The 27,301-nt window shown below is 45.1% G+C and overlaps 1 protein-coding gene and 1 non-coding gene across 10 annotated transcripts in view; one reads left to right on the top strand and one right to left on the bottom strand.

The window, feature by feature from the left end:
- The window catches only part of LOC118006808 (rho guanine nucleotide exchange factor 37-like), a 50,547-nt gene extending 23,754 nt beyond the window's left edge, over window positions 1–26,793 (bottom strand). For 3 of the 9 annotated variants that reach the window (XR_004678194.1, XM_034999601.1, XM_034999609.1), the window contains exons 1-6: window positions 25,983–26,139; window positions 14,360–14,418; window positions 13,711–13,817; window positions 10,593–10,789; window positions 9,256–9,379; window positions 1,957–2,104 (exon numbers count right to left, since the gene is read on the bottom strand). Coding sequence is in view for 8 of the 9 variants with exons in the window: in XM_034999601.1 (XP_034855492.1) it covers window positions 1,957–2,104; window positions 9,256–9,379; window positions 10,593–10,789; window positions 13,711–13,747 (506 nt within the window). In the remaining variant the exon portion in view is untranslated. Of the gene's footprint in view, window positions 1–1,956; window positions 2,105–7,639; window positions 8,027–9,255; window positions 9,380–10,592; window positions 10,790–13,710; window positions 13,818–14,359; window positions 14,419–25,982; window positions 26,140–26,255; window positions 26,531–26,710 lie in introns of those variants that run through there. The other 6 variants (XM_034999605.1, XM_034999602.1, XM_034999603.1 and 3 more) reach the window with 6 other exon arrangements.
- Window positions 3,508–3,617, top strand: LOC118006838. Its single transcript, XR_004678204.1, has one exon. It is a non-coding gene; the product is annotated as a U6 spliceosomal RNA (small nuclear RNA).
- Window positions 26,794–27,301: the final 508 nt, after the last annotated feature.

Below are 27,301 nucleotides of genomic sequence, written 5' to 3'. Positions count from 1 at the left end.
GGAGCTTGTCCTGGGGAAGATAGAAGCCTTTTCGAAACAGAAAAGAAGCAGAACAATCCCAGGCAAGGAAATATAAAGGACTCTTAAATATACAAAGAAATGACCAACTTTAATCATGAGAAGTAAATGCAAAAGGAAACCACACTGAGACACCATTTGTCACCTCTTTCAGTTGCAAATATTCTAAAGTTTAATGACACACTCTGGTGAGGCTATGAGGAAACAGACATGCACACCTTGCTCATGGTATAGCTTTTATAGAAGGAAATTTTGCTATATTAGCAAAATTATCCAAATATACTTTCTTTGACCTAGCGAGTCCATGACTGGACATTCACCTTACAGAAACCCTTGCACCTGTGGGGCACCTGGGTGGCTCAGTTTGTTGAGCATCCAGCTCTTGATTTTGGCTCAGGTCATGATCTCAGGGTCATGAGACCAAGCCCCGCATTGAGTTCCACGGTAAGCATAGAGTCTGCTTGAGATTCTCTCTCCCTCTCCCTTTGTGCACACTCCCCCCACTCATGCACACACTCTCTCTCTAAAATAAATAAATAAAACCTTAAAAAAATACTTGCACTTGAGTAAAATGACATATGCTCATGAATAATCACTGAACACTATCTGTAATCTCCAAAGAAAAGAAGCACATCAATGTCCATTAATGGAGACCAGTTAAATAAACTGGGGAGCAGCCATGTGGTGGCAGAACATGCTGTTCAAAGGCTCACACATGTATGTATTGAAATGGGAAGATGTCCAAGATATATGGTAAGTGGAAAAAAGATACAAACTTTCTCTAAAAAGGCAGTAAAATGAGAGCATGTATTTGTATTTGCTTCTACATGCATAGAGGAACTCTGCAAAGATTCACAAGCAATTTACAAGTGGTTAGCTTGACTTTGGGGCTGAGAGTAGTATTTGGGTAGATGAAGGGACAGGATTAGACAGGACAGGACAGGATTGTGCTGCATAAATTTGGATGTTTTAAAGCTTCTGAACTACGTAACTGTTCTCCATTCAAAATTTTAATTTAAAAAATATCTGTTCTACATATCTCTATCTAGAGCTTCTGCCCACTGGTGCTAGCTCTGGGTGGTGAGGCCAGCCAGGGCAGCTTTGATCCCGTTTCATGGGGCAGTTTTCAGCTCTCTGCGGAGAGGCCTTCTGAGGTGATCCGAACCTGCCTCATGCCACTGTGCCTACAGCACGTGGTTCCCCCCCAGCTCACCACCCTTCCCTTGGGAGACATGAGTGCTGTCCACCAAACGTTTCTGCTTTTCCACCTCTGGACACCCAGGCAGGGTGGCACACCCTGGCCTCTGGGCAGTTGGACAAAGTCATGGGATTTGCTCTGGCCCATGAATTATGAGAAGTGATGAACATCCTTTCTGGTCTGAAGCACCTGATTACTAGCATCAGACCCCCCAAACTCTCTCTCTCTTTTTAAGGATTTTATTTATTTATTTGAGAGAGAGAGAAAGTGAGAGAGAGCATGAGAGGAGAGAGAGTCAGAGGGAGAAGCAGACTCCCCGCTGAGCAGGGAGCCCAATGTGGGTCTCCATCCCGGGACTCCAGGATCATGACCTGAGCTGAAGGCAGTCGCTTAACCAACTGAGCCAGCCAGGCGCCCCACCACCCCCGGAGCTCTCTTGCCCTTTGCCACAGTTACTGGCAATAATCCAGAGAGTGGCTGCTCTCTGGAGTGAGGATGGCACAGAGAAGAGCCTCAGGTCACCCGCACTGGAGCACAGCAAGGTATAAACCTCTGTTACTGGAAGCCACCGAGAGTCAGGAATTGTGTGTCTCTGCAGCCTGATCTGACTGAGACACTCCCGCAGCAGCATGAGCCGCACCAAGGAGGGGTGAGACCTGGACAGCTCCTGACCCCAGGGTCAATGGCAGCGGGGGGGGGGGGGGGGGGGGGGGGCGCGAGCTCACTGGTCTGCTACTCACACCACTGCCTCGATGACGCTCTGAATCTCTCGCTGCAGCTCCGGCTCCCTCCGGTAGGTGTCAAGCAGCAGCAAGGCCTGGTCGTAGCTAGCACAGTACACCTTGTAGACTCGCTCCAGCTCTTCGTGGCATTCCAGGAATAAGTTACCTGATGGTGCAAAAGCAGTAAGGAGCCCTCAAAGGCATGTCTGCACGTCCCCTCACTTGGGACATGGAGGTGGTGAGTGAGACAGCTAAGCCCTCAGCTCGGGAGGGAGACTAGACGGATAGGCCTAACCAGTTCCGTCACTCTGGGCAAGTCACCTCTTCTTCCTGAGTTTCCATGTTTTCATCTCATTTCAAAAGGCTGCCATAAGAATTATGTGACAGAATGATGCAGAGCTCAGGCTGGTGCCCTGGGAGTCTTAATAAAGTGTAGCGATATTTAGATTTATTTATTTATTTATTTATCTGAGACAGAGAATGAGAGAGACAGAGAGCACATGAGAGGGGGGAGGGTCAGAGGGAGAAGCAGGCTCCCCGCGGAGCAGGGAGCCCGATGCGGGACTCGATCCCGGGACTCCAGGATCATGACCTGAGCCGAAGGCAGTCGCTTAACCAACTGAGCCACCCAGGCACCCAAGTGTAGCGATATTTACGGCAATAATATTCATAATTCTTATATTTGTACAGAGCTTCACAGTTCACAAAACATACTCATTGTATCTTTACAATCACCCTGTGTGGCCAGTACAACTTCAAACCCCTGGTCTACAAAGACACCCTCGAGTAGAGCACAGGTAGTCACAAGCATGGACCTGGAGTCAGAGAGAACTAGGAACAGATCTCCAGCCAACCCCTCCCCTGGGGCATAACCGAGGGCAAGCACTTGACCTCCTGGACTCTCCATTTCCCCATCCATAGATCGGAATAAAAATAGTATTCACCTCCAAGTGTTTTTCTGTTAGGACTAAATCAAATAATGCATGTAAAAATACCTGACGCAAACTTTACTCAAGAGATATTTACCAACTGCTTATTTATGGATTATACGCCAGGCACTCTTCTACGCTCTGTGAACAAAACAAAAGCCCCTGCCTGATGGAGCTTACGTTCTCGTGGTGAAGCCAGACAATAAGTAAATACATTACATATGTCAGAATGTGATGATACCAAGAATCAAAACAAAGCATTAGAAAGTAGAAGATCTATGTAAGGAAGGCCTCCATGAAGATGTGCATGTTTATCAGAGACCAGAAGTACCTGGCCCTGGGCATGCAGAGTGGAGGCAGCACTCCAGGCCAATGGAAGGAAAATGCAAAGGGCTTTAAGCCTGAGGCAGGAGCGCACTTGGCATAAGGGCAACAGCAGGAAGGCAAGAATAGCCAGAGCAGAGTAAACAAGAGCACAAAGCAGAGAAAATAAAGAAGAAACTGCAGACAGATCACACAGGGCCTCAAAGTAGGTAGGTAAGATGGAGTAGTGTTTGGATTTTATTCTAATGGTGTCAGGAAGCAACCAGAGGGGTTTGGGCAGGGATGATCTGCTTTCTGTTTTAAATCGATCACTCTAGTGCTCAATTTCAGCAGCACATATACGAAAGTTAGAATAATATGGAGAAGATTAGTGTGATCCCCTCACAAGAATAATAGGTAAAAATCTGTGAAGCATTCCAAATTTTTATTTTTTATTTATTTTTTAAAGATTTCATTTATTTATCTGACAGAGAAAGAGAGAGCACACAATCAGAGGGAGCTGCAGAGACAGAGGGAGAAGCAGGCTCCCCACTGAACAGGGAGCCTGATGTGGGGACTTGATCCCAGGACCCTGGGATCATGACCTGAGCCAAAGGCAGATGCTTAACCAACTGAGCCACCCAGGCGCCCCACATTCCATATTTTTAAATCAGAAATTTATAAGATTGGTTACCTGCAGCAGGTGGATGGGATAGGGTGGAAAGAATGAGGGAATGGGATAGGGTAGTAGGGATGAGAAGTGAGCATGGATTGGATGGACTGGAATTGTAGGTATCAGTATGAGCTCATGTTTTTAAATATATAAATACAGAGATAGATAGATAGATATAGAAAGAAATGTAGATAAGTGTATATGCATACATTAGTGTGTGTGTGTGTGTGTGTGTGTATTTCCCAGCTCTATTACCTGAGAGGGCCTAGGAACAATGACATCCCAGGGACAAAGAGCACACCTACAGCCTAGAGCTTGGTGTCTAAATACCATTCCCCCCAAACAGGAACCAGGGCTCCTAGGAGAAATGGTTGATTCCAAGGATGGGGCAGGGAAATACAAGATGAGCCAGGAACATCCTGTGGTGTCAGAAAATAAGAATGTGCTCAAAAATTGTTGGAGGCATACCAAAAGGACACAGGAACCAACTTGAAGGAGTTCTCAATGGCCAACACTGGTACAATTTGAACAAGAAAATAAATAATGATAGTACTGGATTCTGACTCATGGAATAAAGTAAATGTTTAAGAGTCCATAGTGTCATAAATAAATAATTGAACAAATGAATGGGCATGAGGGGACAGTTCTTGCTTATAGAAAAATTGCAATTAATGAAGGTAGAAGGGGGCGCCTGGGTGGCTCAGTTGGTTGAGCGACTGCCTTCGGCTCAGGTCATGATCCTGGAGTCCCGGGGTCGAGTCCCGCATCAGGCTACCTGCTCAGCAGGGAGTCTGCTTCTCCCTCTCCTGCTCCCCCCTCTTGTGCTCTTTCTCTCTCTCACTCTCTCTCTCAAATAAATAAATAAAATCTTAAAAAAAAAAATAAATAAAGGTAGAAGGAATAAGTGAAATTGAAATTACCATGAGAATACCAGTAATAATTATTGCGGGTAAGAACCACTGATGGATGCTAAAACTAATGGGTAAAAGTTTGAGATGAATTATGACATTTGCATAATATCAAAGTTTTTCTCCATAAGCTATTTATTAATAACAAGTGGGAAAAATAGTAACTTTATAGTGGAAAAACACAGAAGATATTACCTTCTATCAACCATGTGATCAAAATTAACATTATTCTAAGTAATAACATATAGCAACATCACGTGCCCCTGTTCTGAGGCACTAAGAAGGACAGGACAGTGGCTATATTGCCAAAAATGTACAATGTCAATTTAAGAATGAAAATAATTTTAATTTTATAGATATATAAAATGTTTATAAAATATGCCCTTTTATAATTTATAAAATATAGATCGTACATAAACTTTTATAAAATCTATAAAATCATTTTAATTTTAGTAACTTCAAACTTCAAACTGAGGGATATACTACAAACCTGGCTCAGACTCTTCAGAAGTGTTATGGTCACAAAAGACAGACAGACTAAAGAAGCCAAGAGAACATGCAATAAAATGAACTGTGGTAACCTAGATTGGATCCTGGGCCAGAAAAAAGACATTTGTAGGAAAGCAGGCAAAATGTGAATAAGGTCTTTAGAGTTAATAGTGTTGCAATAATGTTAATTTCCTGGTATCAACAATTGTACGATGGATATCTGAGATGTTAAAGTTAGGGCAAGCTAGATCAAGGGTTATATAGGACCTCTGTACTATTTTTGCCACTTTCCTATAAATCTAAAATTACTTTAAGATTAAGAAAGTTTAAAAAGAACTTTGAAGACATTATGCTAAGTGAGAGCCAAACACAAGAGGACAAATATTGTATGATTCCACTTCTATGAGTTTACCGAGAGTGGGACTATATGAGAGTTCCCTGTACATTCTACTGACTTTGTCTGTAATCCTAAAAGCACTCTAAAAAGCAAAGTCTATTAATTAAAAAAAAAAAAAAGATCTATACTATGTTGAGACTAAACTAGGGGTCAAAAGTGGTTACAGGAATGGCTGTTAGAACACTACCTCAACTATCCATAAGAGTCTTTGGTTGTCCATCCAGGGGGAAGTGGTGAGGGTAAAGAGAAATGTGTTAGCCATTCCAAAGGGGGTGGGGAGCTGTGGACCACAGGACACCCAGCAGACCCTACTGCCTGCTGAAGCTACAGGCTGGCCTCTGACTTGGACCAGACCCCGTCGGACACATGGGATGGTGCGCAGCCCAGTGTGGTCCAGCTTGCAGCTACCCAGTACTTCTTTTCCTCTTGCCTTATGGTCACAGACCAGGCTAAACAAGTCACAGTAGTGGAAAAGTTACTCTCGGCATCAAAAGAATACCTGTAGCTGGGAGGAATCAGAAAGATGAGAAAGAGAGTCAAGCTGGTCAAGAGTTAGGGCTCTTGACTCTGCCTGGTCAAGCTGTGTGACCTTGAGGAAATAAATTACTGAACTTTTCTGAGCCTCCGGTTTTTCTTTAGTAAGATAGAGACAGTAATAATAGTAATCAACAAGTCACAGCACTGTGAGAATGAAAGAGCTAGTCCGTGTTACTCAGAGTCGCGGCTGGCACGTTTCAAAGAGGCAGAAACTGAGGCTCAGAGACACGAAGGAACTGGTGGGTGGCAGAGCCTTGCCAGTCAGACTCCAAACCATTAGACCCGCACCGCCCAGATGCAGTAGTCACCAGCTACACGTGGCCTTTGGGCACTTGAAATATGAGAATCTAGACTGTGATGTGCTGTCAGTATAAAGGACACTGGATTTCCAAGACTTAGTACAAAAAAAGAAGTAAAATATCTCATGAATAATTTTTATATTGATTACATGTTGAAATATTAGTTTGGACATATTGGGATAAATCAAATATATCATTAAAATTAATTTCACCTGCTTCTTTAATTTTCTAAATGGAGCTATTCAAAAATTTTCAATGAAATGTGTGGCTCGAATTACATTTCTATTGGACTGCACCATGGTACCTTCTGGTGAGACAACCCGGGGTCGATACGCCTGTGAATGTCAGAGTTGTGTTGGACTCATTCGAAAGGACAAGGGACCTAAGTCACCTGGGAGGAAAAAAAGCCTGTTAAAGACAGCCATGCCTAGGGGCGCCTGGGTGGCTCAGTCGGTTAAGCATCTACCTTCGGCTCAAGTCATGATCCCAGGGTCCCGGGATGGAGCCCCGCGTCTGGTTCCCTGCTCAGCGGCAAGCCTGCTTCTCCCTTTCCCACTCCCCCTACTTGTGTTCCCTCTCTCGCTGTGTCTCTCTGTCAAATAAAAATAAAACATCTTAAAAAAAAAAAAAAAAAAGACAGCCATGCCTGAGGTCCAAAAATCTTTTAAAATGCTGGAGCTACAGGATTGGGAGAAGGGCTTTCCTTGCATAGGAAGGCATGGGGGCCGGATCAGGAATACAGAGCTGGCAGAAGCCAGGGCAGTCTTGACCCAGCACACAGGGTACCAAAGAGAAGAGCCATGTGGATTCTTTGTGCCTCTTTTTGGCTAACCACAAGGGGCAGAGGATGAGGAGGCTATTTTCTGTAGACTCTATGAAGGTCAGGAAATAGGACTGCCAAATTAGAGGCGAAAAAATATACAACTGAATTTTAGTTAAACAATGAATACATTTTTAGTATAAGTATGTCCCAAATGTTGCATGGGACATACTGATACTAAAAAAGTATTCATTGACAGGGGCGCCTGCGTGGCTCAGTCAGTTAAGCATCTGCCTTCGGCTCAGGTCATGATCCCAGGGTCCTGGGATGGAGCCCCGCATCGGGCTCCACACTCAGTGATGAGTCTGCTTCTCCCCTTGAGAATTCTTGTTAATTTTGTGTTCACCTGACTTGTATAGGCAACAGTGACTCATCCACATTGCTGTTTCAATAAGGAACTCTATTTTCAAGGGAATAATAAACACGTAACACACAGGCTCTACTCCATGGAAGCTGTTCAGTCCACAACTGACAGCACTGGCTACGGGGACCGACGGCCGAGCTCAGATCCTGGCTCTGCCACCAGCTGGGTGACCTTGGCAGGTCACGTCTCCGCTCTGTGCCTCCGTGTCCTCACCTGTAAAATGAGGTAACAGCATCTACCTTTCAGGGTTGTTGTGAGGATGAAATGAGTTAATACATGGACATCAGAACAGTGCTAAGCATTTAGCAAACACTCAGAAAGTGGGCTGTCTAAAAAATATCTGTCCTTGCTATTTTTAATCCCCATCATCATTCATGTCTCAGAAAGGGTAGACTGGTGATGTAAAGGCCAGGGAACTTGGGTGGGCCCTGTGCGGGGTGCCCTCCCCTCCTCCTCCCCTTCTCTACTCGGCACCCCTACACCTTACCTGCCTGACTCCACTCAAAAAGTGCTCGCTTCGGCAGCACATATACTGACTCCACTCAAAAACCCTGACCCTGAGGTTCTGTCAAGTGACCCAGGGCAACAAGTGAGAAGAGACTGAGGGACACAGGTGTGAGGTTTATACCCACACGTCCCTCCTCCTTTATGCTCCAGAGGGTCCTCCTGACCATTCCAGAATGAGGACACTCCCACCATCGCTCACTGGGGTGACAGTAAGGCCCCTGCGGGTCTCATGCTTCCGTGCTTGCCATTCCCTCACAACCCACTGTCCACAACAGCCAAAGAGGTCATCAAAAACATAAATGGTACCATATCGCTCTCCTGCTCAAAACAGTCCAATAGTTTCTCCCCACATTCTGAATAAAATCTGAACTCCTTACCATGGTCTAGAAAGCCCTACATGATCTGGTCCTTCTCCACCTCTTCCATCTTATCTCCTAACACAATCCCCTCACAAACTCCCCTGGAGTGACACTAGACTTCTTTCTGTCTGTCCTTCAAACATTCTAGGTTTATCCCTGCCTCAGGGCCTTTGCATAGCCATTCTCTCTGCTCTCCCTCCACATCCCATAGCTGTCTCCTTCCTAATATTCAGGTCTCAGTTCAAATGTCCCCTTCTTAGGAGGACTACTCTCATGCCCAAAGGTTACTACATTTGTTTCTTTTCTTCAAATTCTAAATTATTACCTAAATTCTCGTTTATCTGTTTATTGTCTGTCTCTCTAACTTGTCAAGCCTTAAGAATGAGAACTTGGACTCACTTGATGCTGTGACCCCAGCACACAGCATAATGACTGGCAACGCTCAGTACATAACTAAGCTTAGTAAATAACTAAAGGCTCAGCAGGGTCACTGACCAGTTAGTCCCTCCTTGTCTCTGGGCCCCGGTCTCCTCTTCTGTAAAGCGATGGGATGGGCCTGGATATTATTTGAGGGTCCTACCGGCTCTGACATGCTGTGTTTCAGGGATTCCCCAAAACAAACTCCCATTGAGCTGCATTTCCCTGGAACTCTGGGGACAGTGCAGCAATGCCCACATGCTGAGGACAATTCCATGGGAATCCAGGGCTGACCATGGCCTTGTCTTTGCTCACCAATCAAGTGCACTTGTTCCTCCTTCCTGGATGCTGTCTCTTGCAGATCATGAAGAAATCTGCTGTTCACCTCGATGACATCATCGATGTTTGAGAACAGGACATCCAGATCTCCCTGGGGCAGCTAGAAGGAACAAAGAAACCATAGGAGTCTCTGGGAGTTGAGAAGAGTGACTTTATTTGCAGGCTTTGGAGATCAGTCCAGAACATTCACACCTTCAGGGTCCTATTACTCCTGGGCAGATTGCCCCAGTGGAATGTTTGCAAGGCTTTGAAAAACCTTATAACTTAGGTATAAATTAGGTGTTCTCATTACTCTACAAGAAGAGAGGAAGAGACGGAGGGCTCAGCATGGAATGAAAGCTGAACTGGGGTTTTAGCCTAGATCTGCTGGCAGCCATCATGTTTCTTGCCTCAGTTTCCCTGTCTGTCATATTAGGGTGGAAAGCTGGACTTCCTTCCAGCTATGACATACTTGGCACCCACCACCATTACCTTGAGATGTATTCTGAACTCCAGCTACTATAAACTGGCAATACCACTGCAGGACATCTATATATGTGCGTGTGTGTATACAGGAGATTGTGTGTGTGTGTGTGTGTGTGTGTGACTATCCTGGATGCACAATCAAGTAGGAAAACCTAACTGTAGAAAAATCTCTAGAGTACGCTCTTATTTTTGTTAGAATAAATAACAATCTGTAGTTGTTTGTTTAATGCCTATAGAGAAAAATCCTAATTTCTGGAGGGTAAAATATGAGAGGACATTCACCTTCCACATTTCCTACTTGAGTATTCCCTTCATTCATTCAAGAAACGCTAATTGAAGTCTCTGATTTATGAGTCCAGAACTGGGGTTATATTGAACTAAACAGTCTTTGCCCTAATGGAGCTTACATGCTAAGGGATACTTTACATTTTATAGAGAGAGCCTGTGTTATTTTTGAAATGAGGAGAAAAAAAAAGATGTAAAAACCCATCATAGTGATAACTTCTTCCTGTTGCCATCTCCTAAATGAGACAATTAGAATATAGGTCAGTTTAAGCAATCTGTTCTAAATTTGATAAAGGGCTACTTTATCCATTAGCTCACTTAATTCTCTGAGGTGACTATTCCTCTCTCCATTTACCAGATGAATACGCTAAGGCACCGATGTGTTAAAGGCCTTGCTGAAGGCTGCATGGCCAATAAATGGAACTACCCTGGCTTATATACAGGTGACTTCCAACCACCACACCTTCCCCTCTATCAAGCCTGCCCCTGGAAGAGATGTGGGGTCTCAGAAGCCAGGACCCACGTCTGCCCCTATTACGGGAAGCTATGTGCAGCCCCAATACCTGCTGCAGGGAGCTCCTGATGTCGGAGGCACAGAGGCGGAGCATGTGCAGGTAGGAAAGCTCAGTGTCAATGAGCTCCCTGACAGCCAGCCTCTGATGCAGCAACAGTCTCTCCCCAGAGACCCGGCCTTCTCCGTCGGGACTCCCTGTCCTGGAGGATGGCTCATCAGTCCCAGGTTCAGCCATATCAGCAGGTTCTAGGAAAGGCAAACACATCCCAACTCACTTCCGGGAGATCTACTGGAATACGCTGTCTCTAATCCAAAGACAACTACTCATCAAGCGGCCTAAAAACATCTCTAGCTTGCACACTGCAAAATGAACTGTGTATTAGCATCTGTGGGCAGTATCTGAACAATCTTAAAAGGTAAAACACAGGGCGCCTGGGTGGCTCAGACGGTTGGGCGTCTGCCTTCGGCTCAGGTCATGATCCCAGGGTCCTGGGATCGAGTCCCGCATCGGGCTCCCTGCTCCTTGGGAGCCTGCTTCTCCCTCTGCTTCTCTCTCTCTCTCTGTCTCTCATGAATAAATAAATAAAATCTTTAAAAAAAAAAAGTTAAAAGGTAGAACACGGCTCATAATTGTTGACATTTTCCAGGATTCAGATAATGTGCTTGCCTAGCTTTTCTTCTATTTTTCCCCCAGCTCTTGACCCAGATTTATTTGGTTCAGCCAAGTCTCTCCCACCCTCTCTCCCAGGGGTTCCCTTCTCTCTACCCCCACTACCCCACTCAGGCCTCACGACCCATCCCCTGGGCTCTTTCCACAGCCTCCAGGAGCACCTTTCCAAGTCTAAAGCCCTCTCCCTCTTGCTGCCACCCATGCCCATGCATCCTGGAGGTGCTTCCAGCTTAAACTTCCTGAAATAAAGGTTTTTTTTAGATTTTATTTATTTTATTTGACAGAGAGATAGAGAGAGAGCACAGATAGGCAGAGCGGCAGGCAGAGGGAGGGGGAGAAGTAGGCTGTCTGCTGAGCAGGGAGCCCAATGTGGGGCTCGGCCCCAGGACCTTGGGATCATGACCTGAGCCGAAGGCAGACACTCAACCGACTGAGACACCCAGGCGCCCCCTGAGATAAAGCTTTTGACCTTGGCATTCCATGCTGTGAGGCTTGAACGGCTCCCTGCTTTTCTGTGGTCCGGCTCCAAGCTCATTTTCCCTTCACAGACCATCTTCCAGCCAAAGAGAGCTACATGTTTTCCTCCAGGCCTGCATGGTCATTTCCTGCCTCTGTGCTTTTGCACCTGCTGGGCCCCCTCCCATGTCTCTACCCTTGGACATTCATCTTCCCTTCCTTTTCCTGATACTCCCAGCCAGATGGACTTCCCGTCCCTGAAACTCCCACAACCCCTTTATCTCTAGGCTTAAAAGTACAAGTGACAGTACTGTGGACAACATGGCCTGAAAACCCTCCCTGCTACAAAACATCCTAGACATGCTGGATCAGGTATAACCAACTTCCTCTTCATAGCCCAGCAGGGCTTGCAAGAGAGGAAAGGAAATAGCAGGGTCCCCAAACAGAGAGAACTGGAAAGCAGAGCAGGAGCAGCTGAGCGGACGTGGCTGGGGCCCGGAGCAGAGGGGTGGGCAGGGAAAAGGGCATCGCCAAGTTCAGGCAACCAGGGACTTGGGCGCAGGTGTTCAGGCAGGAACAGGAGATAAGCTTCTTTAGATAACTGGGGCCCCCAAAGACTCCAATGAAATGGTGAATCAAAAAAAATGTCCCCCACTCACACAGAAGATGAAGTCCTCTTGGCTTGGGTCCTACATGAGGACAAAAAGTCCCCTCTGAAAATTCATAAAAACAGGCTGGCCCTCACTGGGTTTTAGGTTCAAATTGATACTACACATGTGGCCCAGGTAACCCAAAGCTGAGAAATCAACAAGAACAGTCCTGGACTAATGCTACTCTGCATGCTCATAGAAATAAAATGTCTCCAGCAGCTAACCCTGTGTCCTGAAGATGAGTTTGCAATCCAAAATTACAAGAACTCCACAGCAATGAGCAGGATTAGACCCCAAGAACATCAGAGTCAAACTATCAGGTAAAAACTAAAATAAGCAGGGGAAAAAACCCCATATTATAAAAAAAATAAAGACCTGTATGATTTTGATTTTTTAAAGCACTAAGCAGAACATATAGAAATTAAAAATTAAGCCCTTGAAATTAAACACTGAATAGGCAGATTAAACAGATATCTAGAAAAGAGAAATAGCAAAAGGGCATACAGATCTGAAGAAATTATCCAGACTGCTAAACAGAGAGAAACGCATGGAAAATATGAAAGAGAGTTTAAGGGATCTGGATTCTGAAATAAGAAGGTTCATGCATCAAATCTGAATTCTAGAAGGCAAGAATAAAGAAACTGAGGAGAGGCAATATTCAAAGAGATAAGAGTAAGAATTGTCCAGAATTTATAAAAAATATGCATTCTTAGATCCAGGAAGTACAAGTCCTTAGCAGGATAAGTTTTTAAAAAATCCACACCTAGACGCATTGAGGAGAAACTGCCGAACCTTGAAGGCCTAGAGAATTTAACTTTGTATGTTCCTCTTCTCAGGAAACTATGGGAGAATGTGCTCCACCAAAATAAAGAAATAGGAAAGAGGAAGACATAGGGTACAGGGGACTGGTGATTTAATGTGAGAGGGGCCAAGGAAATCCTCAGACAGGGGAAGGAAAATCCTAGGATTGACCGTTGGCTACAGGCAGATGGCAAGCAGTCTACAGTATTTCAGAAGGTGCTAGAACGTCTTGAGAACAGATTTATTGAATTGGTAAAGAATATGGTACATCTTTAGGGATAATCACACAGATCATACATACAAAACTAAGAGACAAACCATCGAACAAACACAAAACAATTGTTAAAAAAATTGTGTAGAAAAAATACAAGTAATTGTATGTTACTGCCTGGTTCAGTTATAAATACGATTTACATACATTATAATGCAAGTGATCTAAACAGTATTATGTATAACTATACTGGGAGAATAGGGTAATGGGAGGGGCATATATGTGTTGTAGAGGGGGAGTAAAAAACCCACTAAATTCTCATCTTCCGCAGCAGAAGGTCAAACAATACCTAAACCAAAAGCTCAACAAACAATGGTACCTGCATGCTCTTTAAAGACATGGAGGGACGGCTGCATGGTGCTGTCGGCTGAGCCTCCAACTCTGGTTAAAACAGAATGCCTTGTGTTCTCTCCAACTAAACTCCAGCTGATACAGGTATGGACAGGTAATTGACAAAGGAAGAAATTTAAATGGCTAATACACAAATGAAAAGATGCTCAGTTCACTAATAACTAGGCAAATGTGAATAAGTAAAACCACAGTGGGGGCACCTGGGTGGCTCACTTGGTTAAGAGTCAGACTCTTGGTTTCGGCTCAAGTTGTGATCTCAGGATCAAGGGATCAAGCCCAGCATTGGGCTCCACGCTCAGCATGGAGTCTGCTCAGGACTCTCTCTCCTCTCTCTGCCCCTCTACCCTGCATTCGCACGTGCTCTCTCTCTCAAATAAATAAATCTTTTAAAAAAATCTTTCAAAAACAAAAAAACCACAGTGAGATACCATTTCATGCCCATCAAATTGACAAAATATAAAAATGTTGCTGAGACTGTAATGAACAGGAAGTCTCATGTACGGATATGGTAATGTAACTTGTTGCAACCACTCCAAAGAGCAATTTGGCAATAACTAGAAAAGTTAAAAATGCTCACAGTGTCAAGCCAATCAGTTCTACTCCTAGATATATCCTACCTTTAAGAAACGTCACCGATACATGAGGAATGGAGACAAGAATGTTCACTGCAGCACTGCTGATAACGACAGGAAATTATAAACAAGTTAGATGTCCATAACAGGAGAGTGGGTTATTAACTTGTAATATATCCATACCATGGAATTCTCAACAACAGTGAAAATGAACAAACTACAAAATCATGTATCAACATGGGTAGCCTGACAAACACTGTAAAGAAAAAAAAGGGAAGTTCCAGAAAGGTAGATAGAGTAGAATACTATTTTCTCAAACTCAAAATATGTAAAACAGGGGCGCCTGGGTGGCTCAGATGGTTAAGCGTCTGCCTTCGGCTCAGGTCATGATCCCAGGTCCAGGAATCGAGCCCCGCATCAGGCTCCCTGCTCAGTGGGGAGCCTGCTTCTCCCTCTCCCTCTGCCTCTCTCCCTGCTCATGCTCTCTCTCTCTATCTCTGTGTCTCAAATGAATAAATAAAATCTTTAAAAAAATAAAAAATAAATAAAACGTAAAACAATACTAGATAGTGTTTAGAGATATATACATATGGAGCACCAGTATTAAAAATTTTGTGGACATGATTAACAATAAATTCAGGATGGTAGCACCCTCTGGAAAGGGAAGCAGAGAAATGGAATTGAGGACATATCAAAAGGGATCTAATGGCATCTGAAGATGTTTTGTTTTGTTTTGAGTTACATTTTTAATTTTGAGATAGAGATTCACATGCAGTTATAATAAATAATACACTGGTTCCATGTACCCTTTACCCAATTTCCTCAATGGTAACATCTTGCAAAACTCTAACACAATCTCACAAGCCAGGATACTGGCACTGATACAAGCAAGATAGGGATCATTTCCATCACAAGGATCCCTCATGTTGCCTTTTCACCCACTTCCCTCCATCCCCACCCCATCCTTAACCCCTGGCCACCAGGAATCTGTTCTCCATTTCTATAATCTGGTCATTTCAAGAACGTATGTGAACGGAATCATTACAGTGTGTAACCTTTTGAGGACTGACTTTATTCAATCAGCATAATGCCCTGGAGATTCCTGTAAATTGTTGCATGTATCAATAGTTCCTTCCTTTTTATTACTGAATATAGGAGAGGTTTTATTTGCTTAAAAATAATGAAGCACATCGGGCAAAAATGTTAAAATTAAACAAAGATAGGCGGTAAGAACGTGATATTTGTTTCATTGTTCTTTGTTCTTTTCTGGATGGGTAAAGTATTTCCTAATATTTAAAGCGGCACACATCCCATTCAAACGTGGACTTGGTTATTTAGGGTAATTTAGGACCAGCCCTCAGATTCCTGGCCAGACACTAAGCGCTTAGAGATAAGATGAGCACCCATTCACCTGGTTCCTTCACTATTCCTCACAATACCGATGATACTTGCATATATAAATGGTCCTTTGGGAGGGACTAGTAGCAGCAGAAGTTTCTGTCCTGGGCCATAAGCACTGTGGATCAGATGATCTGTAAACTGAGTGGGGAGAGCAAAGGGCCTAGAAAGATCCCGGAATGCATCTGTCTAGTGCACTGCTCTATTCCAGCTCTCGAACACTGTGGCCTGCTGACCTGTCCCTGGCCTGAGTCGCTGACACTCACCACCCTGTGCATAGGTTCTCTAGAAAGATCCCAATAGGCTTTCAGGAGAGCTACTCGGAACCGTTGCTAAATAAACAAAAAGCATACTTTATAGAGAACTGCTAAATATTTAAAATAGCATTAATTTGCCCTTAGGTTAATTGCAAGCTAGACCTCCAAGCAGGCCCAGCAAAACCTCTCTCTGTAATAGCATTTTGTTATCTTATAGTCTGTATAATGGAAAGAAACACACTTTTATTTCTTTTCTTTTTTTTTTTTTTTAAAGATTTTATTTATTTATTCATGAGAGACAGAGAGAGAGAGGCAGAGGGAGAAGCAGGCTCCCAAGGAGCAGGGAGCCCGATGCGGGACTTGATCCCAGGACCCTGGGACCATGACCTGAGCTGAAGGCAGACGCTTAACCATCTGAGCCACCCAGGCGCCCCACACTTTTATTTCTTTAAAAATACTATACATTAGGGACACCTGGGTGGCTCAGTCGGTTAAGCGTCTGCCTTCAGCTCAGGTCATGATCCCAGGGTCCTGGGATCGAGTCCCGCATCGGGCTCCCTGCTCCGCGGGGAACCTGCTTCTCCCTCTGCCTCTGCCTCTCTCTCTCTCTCATGAATAAATAAATAAAATCTTTAAAAAAAAATACTATACATTATTTGGCAATGAAGAGGACTGAAGTACTATGTGCTCCAACGTGGATGAATCTTGAAAACATTATGCTAGGTCAAAGCAGTCAGTCACATAGGACCACATATTTTATGATTTGATTTACAAGAAACGTCCAGAAGAGGCAAATCTGTAGAAAAGAAGATCACTGGGATCCTAGGCTGAAGGGATAGGGTATGGAGCGTGGGGGCTACTGGGTATGGGTTTCTTTTGGGGGTGACGAAAATGTTCTAAATTTATTGTGGTGATGCCTGCACAACTTAGTGAATATACTAAAACCACTGATGTGCCCACTTTGAGCAGGTGAAATATATGATATGAATTACAGCTCAATAAAGCCATTAACCAAGAAAATATTATATAGCATTAGCTGCTGGCAAGGATGCAGGAGAAACGAGATCGCTCATACATTACTGGTGCGAACGCAGAGTGGTACAGCCGCTCCGGAAAACAGTTTGTCAGTTTCTTTAAAAAAGAAACATACACTTACCAGCAATCATACTCCAGGGCATCTATTCTAGAGAAAGAAAACTTATGTCCATACGAAAACCTGTCCACAAATGCTCATAGAAGCTTTATTTGTAATAGCCAAACTGGAAACAAGCAAATGTTGTTTTAATAGGTGAATTTAACAGGCGAATGCTTTAGGGGCACTGACTGGCTTAGTCAGTAGAGCATATGACTCTTAACCTCAGGGTCATGAGTTCAAGCCCCATGTTAGGTGTGGAGCCTACTTAAAAAAAAAAAATTAAAAACAGGCGAATGTTAAAAAAAACCAAAACAACTGGTAGATTCAATACAACTGAATACCCAGAAAGAACAGGGAATGAACTATTGATAAACTGCAATAACCTGGATGGCTCTTGAGGGTATTATACTCCCTGAAAAAAAAACTAATCTCAAAAGGTCACACACTGTGATTCCATTTATGTCATGTACAAAATTACAGAGACAGGGAACAGATTAGTGGTCACCTGGTTAGGGGTGAGGGTGAAGGGCAGGTCGGTGGGACTATAAAGAAAGAACACCAGGGAGGGACGCCTGGGTGGCTCAGTCGTTAAGCATCTGCCTTCAGCTCAGGTTGTGATCTCGGGGTCCTGGGATTGAGCCCTGCATCAAGCTCCCTGCTCCGTGAGAAGCATGCTTCTCCCTCTCCCACACCCCCTGCTTGTGTTCCCTCTCTTGCTGTGTCTCTCTCTGTCAAATAAATAAATAAAATCTTTAAAAAACAAAAGAAAGAAAGAAAGAACACCAGGGAGAACTTTGTGGTCATGAAATAGTCCTGTGTCTTTTTTTTTTTTTTTTTTTTTTAAGATTTTATTTATTTGAGAGAGAGCAAGAGAGAGTGGAGGGCTAAACTGATTTTAGTTCTAAATTTCCTATCATGGGGACGCCTGGGTGCCTCAGTTAGTTAAGTGTCTGCCTTCAGCTTAGGTCATGATCCCAGGGTCCTGGGATCGAGTCCCGCATCGGGCTCCCTGCTCAGCGGGGAGCCTGCTTCTTCCTCTGCTTGCCACTCCCCCTGCCTGTGCTCTCTCTGACAAATAAATAAAATTTTTAAAATAAATAAATAAATTGCCCATCATGGGACATGAAAGAGATCCCAGGACTGCACATGACTGGACTACAAGGAAAGCCACGTTTCCCAAGCTTGTCCTCTGAGACAAGCCTCCTTATCAGGCCAGACCAGGAAATGGAACAGGGACACCCAGCCTGCTCTCCCAGGCTTTTGAGCCGTACTTGTCCAGAGAGAGCTGCAAAGATAGTGGATAAATTAAGCTATGTAATATTTTGTTTAACTTTTTATTTTGAAATACTTCCAGACAGGTATAAGACTTATAGACTTATTCAACAGGAAGTATCAAGGACAGTACCAGAATTTCTGTGCACCCTTTACCAGGGTCCTCCGATGGTTCCCTATTATTTAAATATAGCACAATAACAAAACCAGGAAATTGGCATCGGTATACGTTTCGTGAATGATTGCTTTATGCCATTTTATCACATGTTAGATTTGTGTAATCACCACCTCAATTAAGACACAAAACTAGGGGCACCTGGGTGGCTCAGTTGGTTAAGCGTCCAGCTCTTGATTTTGGCTCAGGTCATGATCTCAGGGTGGTAGAATCAAGCCTTGCGGTAGGGAGTCTGCTTGGGATTCTCTTCCTTCCCTCTCCCTCTGCCCCCCTCTCAAATAAAAACAAAGGAATCTTAAAAAAAAAAAAAAAGAAGAAGAAGAAAAGAAAATCAAAGGGAGGAAACGCCTATAGAAAGAAGAGTGGCCACACTGGGGTCCTGCCTGATGTGCCTGGTTTATAAAGACATATACAATAGTCAAGGAGAAGGGTCCTGTACAAAGAGCTTCCAAAACTCTCAAAACCCAGAAGGATCTGAGATTGACAAAATTATAAGAATAACTTCCAAAGCTCTGCCCCGACTATGATTGCCATGTGTATTTTAAGATTGATGTTCAGAAAAAGTAAGAAACAGGCACACTCTTTGATGGCTTTGCTTTCCTCTTCTTAGCCCTACACAGGGACTTCAAGAGGCATTGTGAAGTCTTGGACCCCACACCCCAGAGCCAGAACACCTGATTTCTTTTTTTTTTTTTTTTTTTTTTTTAAAGATTTTATTTATTTATTCACAAGAGACAGAGACAGAGAGAGAGAAGCAGAGGGAGAAACAGGCTCCCAAGGAGCAGGGAGCCCGATGTGGGACTCGATCCCAGGACCCCGGGATCATGACCTGAGCCGAAGGCAGACGCTTAACCATCTGAGCCACCCAGGCGCCCCAGAACACCTGATTTCAAATTCTCATTCTGCAATCAATTGGCTGGCTTTCCTGGGATGGGATAATTATTAACCTTCTTTACAGGGTGGTTATAAAATTTTATAAGATAATCCATGTAAAATATCTAACAGAGTACTTGGTACAAGATACGTTCTCAGTAATTGTAGCAGTTGCTTTTGTTACTACTACTATTAAACTGTAAAGGATAGCATTACCATGGATCCAATGGATCAAGAAATTGTCTAAGGACACTTGGCTAATCATATTCAAGCAGATGGTGAGAACAGCTGATCATGATGATAATAGTAAGTAACAGGAATGACACACCAGAGCCTGACTCAGAATGCAGCTAACACCAAAGAAATGGAGCTAAGGATTGAGCCCTGATGACATTACTCAGTCCAGCCATGATGGAGACTGACTGTCTTTGGATTTTTTAGAGCGGGGGGAGAGGGAGAGAGAGACTCTTTTTTTTTTTTTTTTTAAGATTTTATTTATTTTGACAGAGAGAGAGACACAGCGAGAAAGGGAACACAAGCAAGGGGAGTGGGAGATGGCGAAGCAGGCTTCCCGCTGAGCAGGGAGCCCGACGCGGGGCTCGATCCCAGGACCCTGGGATCATGACCTGAGCCGAAGGCAGATGCTTAACGACTTGGCCACCCAAGCGCCCTGGAGAGAGAGACTCTTAAGCTGACTCTGACACAGGGCTCAATCTCACAACCCTGTGATCACGACCTGAGCCAAAATCAAGAGTCAGACACTTAACCAACTGAGCCACCCAGGTGTCCCTGCCTTTGGATTTTTTTAGGAGCCAATACATTTTCTTTCCCCACCCCTCTTTGGCCTTAGCCATTCTGAGCTGGGTTACTGCCATTTGAGTAAAACAGATAGCCCCTCAGCCTTTAGAAAGGGAAAGAGACATCACTGGGAGCCAGCATAGGTTAGCAAAAACCAGAAACAGAGTAACAAGTCGTACCAGACTATCCTCATTCCCTTACTGAAAGGCAACTAGGCCAGTAGATCAAAAGAATGCTGTATGCTAGTGTAACTGGCTCAGCAAGGTGCTGATGTCTTTCTAAGGAGTCTCTCTAAGGAGCAAGACTTGGGTGATGGAGGCAGAGAGCTAGGGGTGGGGGTGGAGGGGACCATAGGACAGTAATATGAACTAAAAACTGATAAAACTAGGGACGCCTGGGTGGCTCAGTCTGCCTTTGGCTCAGGTCATGATCCCAGTGTCTTGGGATTGAGCCCTGCATTGGGCTCTCTGCTCAGCAGGGAGTCTGCTTCTCCTTTCCCCTGCTCTTGAGCCCTCTCTCTCTCTCCCTCTCGAATAAATAAATAAAATCTTTTAAAAAAACTGATAAAACTACACTATTCAAAGAATGTTGATCAGGGTCAACCTCTGGGATCTGCCCAGTTTGATTAAGAATATCCATCAGTTTTCTTTCAGTGCTTTCCATCTCCAAGACCACCTGAGTCTAAACCTCTACCACCTGTCTCCCAGACTAATGTAAGAGAGTCCTGATTGGATGCACAGCAACAGAATGGAATGGTGTTTCAAAAACATGAAACTGACTGCTTTCCTTCTCTGCTTGAAACCCAGACAAGTTTTCTCTGATTCCCATTCCCCTTCCAAATAAGCACTCCTTTCCCCCAGTAATTATTTTTCTTATCCTATTTGTTTTACTGGTTCATTCAATAAAGGGTAAGCTCCACAAGGGAAAGGATCATGTCTATATTTTTTTAAAGATTTTATCTATTTGTCAGAGAGAGAGAGCTCACACAAGCAGGGGGAGCTGCAGGCAGAGGGAGAAGCAGACTCCCTGCTGAGCGAGGAGCCCGATGCGGGACTCAATCCCAGGACCCTGGGATCATGACCTGAGCCGAAGCCAGACGCTTAATCGACTGAGCCACCGAGGTGTCCCTATGGATCATGTCTACTTTATTCACCAACACATTACCTAGTGTCTATTTAGATCAAGCACATGGTAGGTGCTCAATTAATTGAATGAATGGCATGGATAAACACTGGCAGATCAAATTGCCAATGACACTATAACAAGTGGAGGTGGACTAATATAATCATACACAACTCTTAAGAGCCACCAGAAAGTTTAAGATCAGGGGAGTGACAGCAACTCCCCTTGAATTTTATATAAGTGGAATTATAGAGTATGTACTCTTTTTGGTCTGGCTTCTTCTCCTCTTTCTTTTCAGCAAAAGTATTTTGAGACCTATCAATGTTGTAGTAGTTCATTACTTTTTAATGCTGAGCAGTATTCAATTGCAGGGACATAGCACAGTTTGTTTACCTATGCACTGGATAAACAATTGGTTGTTTTCTACTTCTCTAATTCAATAAAGCCAGACGTAGGGATGAAATGTCTGGATCACATGACAGGTGTATACTCAACTTTTTAAGAAGATGTCAAACTTTTAAAAAGTGGTTGTACCATTTTACATTTCCACCAACAGTGCATACAAGTTCTAGTTCTTCCACATCCTTATCAACGCTTGCTATAGTCAGTCTTTTTAATTTTAGCCGTCCTCACAGGTAGGAAGTGACATCTCAATGTGGTTTTGATGTGCATTTCCCAATTATCTTGAGCATCTTTTCAAGTGCTTACTTGCACCCATATGTTTTCCCTGGACATCATGGTTTGTTCAAATTACAAAAGAGGCTCTTACTCATTACATAATTTAGACAAACTATAAGGAATTTATAAGGAGTATATAGTCCCCCACTACCAATCCCCACCCCCAACACCCACACAGGTAACCAAAGGTGCATAAGAATCACTGGGAACACTTGTCAGGCATGCAAATTCTTGCCTCCACACTTGAAGATTCTGATTCAGGTGGTCAGGGATGGAGCATATTTCCACAAGCCCCAAGGTGATTCTTTTTTTAAGATTTTATTTATTTATTTATTTATTTATTTATTTATTTATTTATTTATTTATTTGACAGAGAGAGAGAGAAAGAAAGCAAGCATAAGCAGGGGGGAGCAGCAGAGGGAAGGGAGAAGCAGACTCCCCACTGAGCAGGGAGCCCCATATGGGACTCGATCCCAGAATGCTGGGATCAGGACCTGAGCCGAAGGCAGACGCTTAACCGACCAAGCCACCCAGGCACCCCTGTTACTAGGTGATTCTGATGCAAGTAGTCTGCAGATAATTTCTTGGGAAATTCTGCTTTTAATCTCATCCTAGTAAGAAATGTTGAAGGAATGAAGGCAGCGAGTCTGGAGGGAGAAACATGAAAGGGGTCCATGGGCTGCATTCAAATAAGGAAGAGCCTTGGCCTAAGAGAGTATGTTTGCTCTATGTCATGCTATGGAGCAACAAATGTTTAGAATCTAAAGGTCAAATTAGAGAAAACTTTTTAGGAGTACCTGGCTGGCTCAGTTGGTAGAGCATGTGACACTTAATCTTGGGGTCCTGAGTTCAAGCCCCAATGATGGGTATAGAGCTTACTTTAAAAAAACAAAACAGGGGCACCTGTGTCGCTCAGTTGGTTGGGCATCTGCCTTCGGCTCAGGTCATGATCTCAGGGTCCTGGGATCAAGCCCCATATTGGGTGCTCTGCTCAGCGGAGTCTGCTTCTCCCTCACACTCTCCCTCTGTGCTCTCTCTTTCTCAAATAAATAAAATATTTTAAAAAATCCAAAAATAAATAAATAAACAAAACAGGGATGCCTGGGTGGCTCAGTTAAGTGACTGACTCTTGATGTTAGCTCAGGTCTGATCTCAGGATCGTGAGTTCAAGCCCATGTTGAGCTCCCCATTGGGCGTGGGGCCTACTTAAAAAAACAAACAAACAGGGCGCCTGGGTGGCTCAGTCGTTTAAGCGACTGCCTTCAGCTCAGGTCATGATCCTGGAGTCCCAGGATCGAGTCCCGCATCGGGCTCCCTGCTCAGCGGGGAGTCTGCTTCTCCCTCTGACCCTCCTCCCTCTCGTGCTCTCTGTCTCTCATTCTCTCTCTCGCAAATAAATAAAATCTTTAAACAAACAAACAAACAAACAAAAAAAACGAACAAAAAAACCACAACTTTCTAACAGAGTTAATGTGAAACAAAATCAGGCCACAGAGCCAGGAAAGGGAAGGAACTTGCCAAAGTCACTGAGCTTGCAGAAAGAGGACTTCTCTGGGTTGAGAAATGACTGGGTCAAGGGGAGGCAAAGAGGGGGCAAGAGACATCACACACATACACATTCTCTGTTTCTGAGGAAAAACTCCTTTATAAACACCTGGAGAGGAATGTAACCCACCAGACAGGTAAAGTGTGTCTTAACCCAAATTAAATAGCAGCTATTTGCCCTAAGCCATATTTCCCTGACTCTATTTGCAAAGCCTAAAATGGCAGAGAAAGGAGACAACACAGTATTTTGTTTTTTGGTTTTTTTAAAAGATTTTATTTATTTATTTGACAGAGAGAGAGAGAACACAAGTAGGCAGAGTGGCAGACAGAGGGAGAGGGAGAAGCAGGCTCTCCGCTGAGCAGGGAGCCGGACGTGGGGCTCGATCCCAAGACCCCAGGATCATGACCTGAGCCGAAGGCAACCGCTTAACTGACTGAGCCATGCAGGCGCCCTGACAACACAGTATTTTGTAAGAGCAGTTCTTTTTATAGGCAAGTAGACCTGCCCAGGCCCTCTCCTCACAATTTTGGATCAGCAGATTTTAAAACTCTTAAGCCTGGGGCGCCTGGGTGGCTCAGTCAGTTAAGCGTCTGCCTTGGGCTCGGGTTGTGGTACCGGGGTCCTGGGATCCAGTGAGGGCTCCACGCTCAGTGGGAAGTCTGCTTCTCCCTCTCCCTCTGCCCCTCCCCGCTTTGTGCGCTCGCTCGCGCGCGCTCTCTCTCTCTCTATACATAAATCAAATAAATAAATAAAATCTTAAAGAAAAAAAAAACCTCCTAAGCTTGTCAATAAACAAGCAATAGGCTTTGGACAATCAAGCTCAACAAATGCCATTTTGCTTCAGTTATAGCACTCACACACACACACCCCCATTGGTTAAATAAAAAGCCATTTATTTGACCTAGAACACAATCAACCAAGGCTCTGTTTACCACGACAAGCTGCTGATCCAAGAGGGATGAGAGCCAACTGCTAGCAACTCCTGTACCCTGGCAGAAAGTCAGCTGAGCCCCCATCACCTGGCAAGACTGGGTGTTGCCCAGGTCCCCACATACGCCCTCCTCTTTCCCCTCATTTAAAAACAAGCTATACAAGTGCTGGTTCTGTTCAAAAGAGGCAAGCAAGGCCCAATAAACAGTCCTTGTTAGAATGTTTGGTCGCTTCTGCTGTCAGCATTTCACCTTAGGCCAAATACTGATGTGGTGCACTGTTGCACTTTTATTTAGATGATCATCACCAACATCTGTGCTGTCGTTTGTAAGTCATTATAGGGCTCACTTTATAGTTTTATGTTTGTAATTTTTAAAATTTTGTGTTTTATTTCAGAGACAGACCAATTTTTTCCGGGTCATCATCTTTCCTAACTGGCACAGCTATGAGCCACTGGGTTCTGAGTGCCAGCACGTTCACTGAGCACTCCCTACGTGCCAGACACTGGGCTCGGCATTCATTCCCAAGTCTGACAATAACCTGAAGGATGGGAGCGCCTGGGTGGCTCAGTCGTTAAGTGTCTGCCTTCGGCTCAGGTCATGATCCCGGGGTCCTGGGATCCGGCTCTCTGCTCCGCGGGAAGCCTGCTTCTCCCTCTCCCGCTCCCCCTGCTTATGTTCCCTCTCTCACTGTGCCTCTCTCTGTCAAATAAATAAGATCTTAAAAAAAAAAAAACAAAAACAAACCTGAAGGATGAAGCAGATAATCTTATTTCTATTTTACAGCTTAAACCGGGCCTTGGACTGAAATGAATACTACACTATATAAATGAACTAACTTGAATTTAAATAAAATCTTGAAAGGAAAAAAACACAAAAAACTGGGCCTTGGAGAGGTTAAACGATGTGTCCAAGATCACACAGCTAGAGGGGTCAGGACACTGTCTGGACTGACAGCCGGTACTTCCCGCCTGCCTCCCTTTAAAAGAGCCCGAGGGCCAGCCTTCCGTCATTTCTTACAGCAGAATGCTTCATGGCAAATCTGAAACCGTGCAAGGCTATGTGTGAACCCGTCTGTGGGGAGGGTCCCAGATTTCTAAGGGGTCCAGGATCCCAAGAAGGTGACGCCCGTGGGCAGGATGCTGTTTCTCCATTCCCCTCCAAGTTCGGGGCGCTCACTGTGCAGGGAGCACTGTAGCCCCGGGGGAGCCCGACAGTCAGGCTTCTGGTCCCCAGCTTTGACACTACTTTGCCCGGGGTCCTTGGCCAAGGCGGCTCAACATAGGGACTGCAAATTTCCTTTCTCTTTTGCCCTGGCCCGTGGTCATAATTATATGTTCCTTGGCAAGGATTCTTTAATATTGTTTTATTTTCCCATTGTTTTAACCTATGGGTTCGTATTAGAAGTCACCCCAAATCCTACACCGAAGCGGGCAGGGATAAACAAACCGACGCAAGAAGTAAGTTTTTTCTAGACCACCTTACCTCTCTGGGCCTTAGCTCCCCACCTGGATCAGGTTGCTCGCACTTCCGTCAGGCCCAGGGCACAAAGCTCGACCGCGCCACCTGGGACCGGGGCGTCGCGGCCCCGCGCCCCCCCCCACCTCCCCGCTCGGCCCGGGAGCGGCGGCGGCTCACCCGCGCCCCTCGGCGCCCTCCCTGCCCGTCGACCCCGCCCCCATCGCCGCGCGGAGCTCGGGCGCCGGGGACCCGCCGCCGCGGCGGGAAGGGCGCCCCGCTCGCCGACACGCGCCGCACCTGGGCCTCCGCGCCGCGGGTCCCGCCGAAGGCGCGGGCGGGCGCGACTCTGCCCGCGCTGCGTGCGTGCGTGCGTGTGGCGCGAAGGGGCGGCCCGCTCGCGCGCCTTTGTCGATGGTCTGCGGCCCGGTTGTTTTCGCTCGCTGCTCCCGGGACCCGGCCCGGCCCGGCCCGCGGTGGCCCTGGCCCGCCGCCAGCGCCGAGAGCGGCGGCGGCTCCGAGCGCCGCGCCGCCGGGGAGGGCGGGGCGCCCACGCGTGCCTTCTCGTTCAGCCCCCTCTCGCCCGGACTCGGCACCCCCAAAACACCGGCCGGCGCTTAGGCCACCCGGTGGGAATGTGGACCTCTGGGTCACTGAAATCTGTATATCCGTGACCCTGCTCGAAGCACCAGATTTTAGGGCGGGACCTCGATTTCATTCCCAGGGCCCGCTGCCTAGGACTTCTGGGTTCTTACCCAGCTCTCCCATGAGCGCAGTCTTTGCCAAATCCGCCAGTCTCCCTGCACCCCCGGCTCCTGTCCTGGGATACAAAGTATTCGTCCACCCTCTCCCTGCTGTGAAATGGGACCATGTTCTAGGCCCTGAGTCCCACGCAGACAAGGTCCCCGCCCTCTTGGGGGGAGGGGGAGGGTGGTCAGACATTGAACATTGACATGGAAAAGTGAAAATTGCTATGAAAAAGTTTCGTATCAGGGAAGGCAAACCTTGTTTGTGGGGTGAGGAATCGACTAGATTAACTTTCCCAAATCTTCTTGGTTCTAATTCTTGTTATTAGGGCTTAATATTTATTATTATTAGTGATAGCAATAGTAATATTGCTTCCTAAGTGCCAGGCGCTATACTAAACATTTTACTTGTGTTTTCTCATTTATCTCATTCACAACTTCTCTATAAAATAGGCATGCTTCTTAGCATTACTGTTACTGTTATCCTCATTTTAGAAAAACTGAGGCCAGAAAAATGAAAGTAACTTGCTCACTGTTAAGTAGCTACTAAGCGACAGGACCAGTATTCAAATTCAGACGGTTGGAGGCCTCTGTCTCCTC

This window comes from Mirounga leonina, unplaced genomic scaffold (assembly GCF_011800145.1).
Source record: "Mirounga leonina isolate KUSES-001 unplaced genomic scaffold, KU_Mleo_1.0 Mir_99, whole genome shotgun sequence".
In the NCBI taxonomy this organism is placed as follows: domain Eukaryota; kingdom Metazoa; phylum Chordata; class Mammalia; order Carnivora; family Phocidae; genus Mirounga; species Mirounga leonina.
The sequence above is the reverse complement of the archived record's forward strand: the minus strand, read 5'-3'. Positions and strand labels throughout refer to the sequence as shown.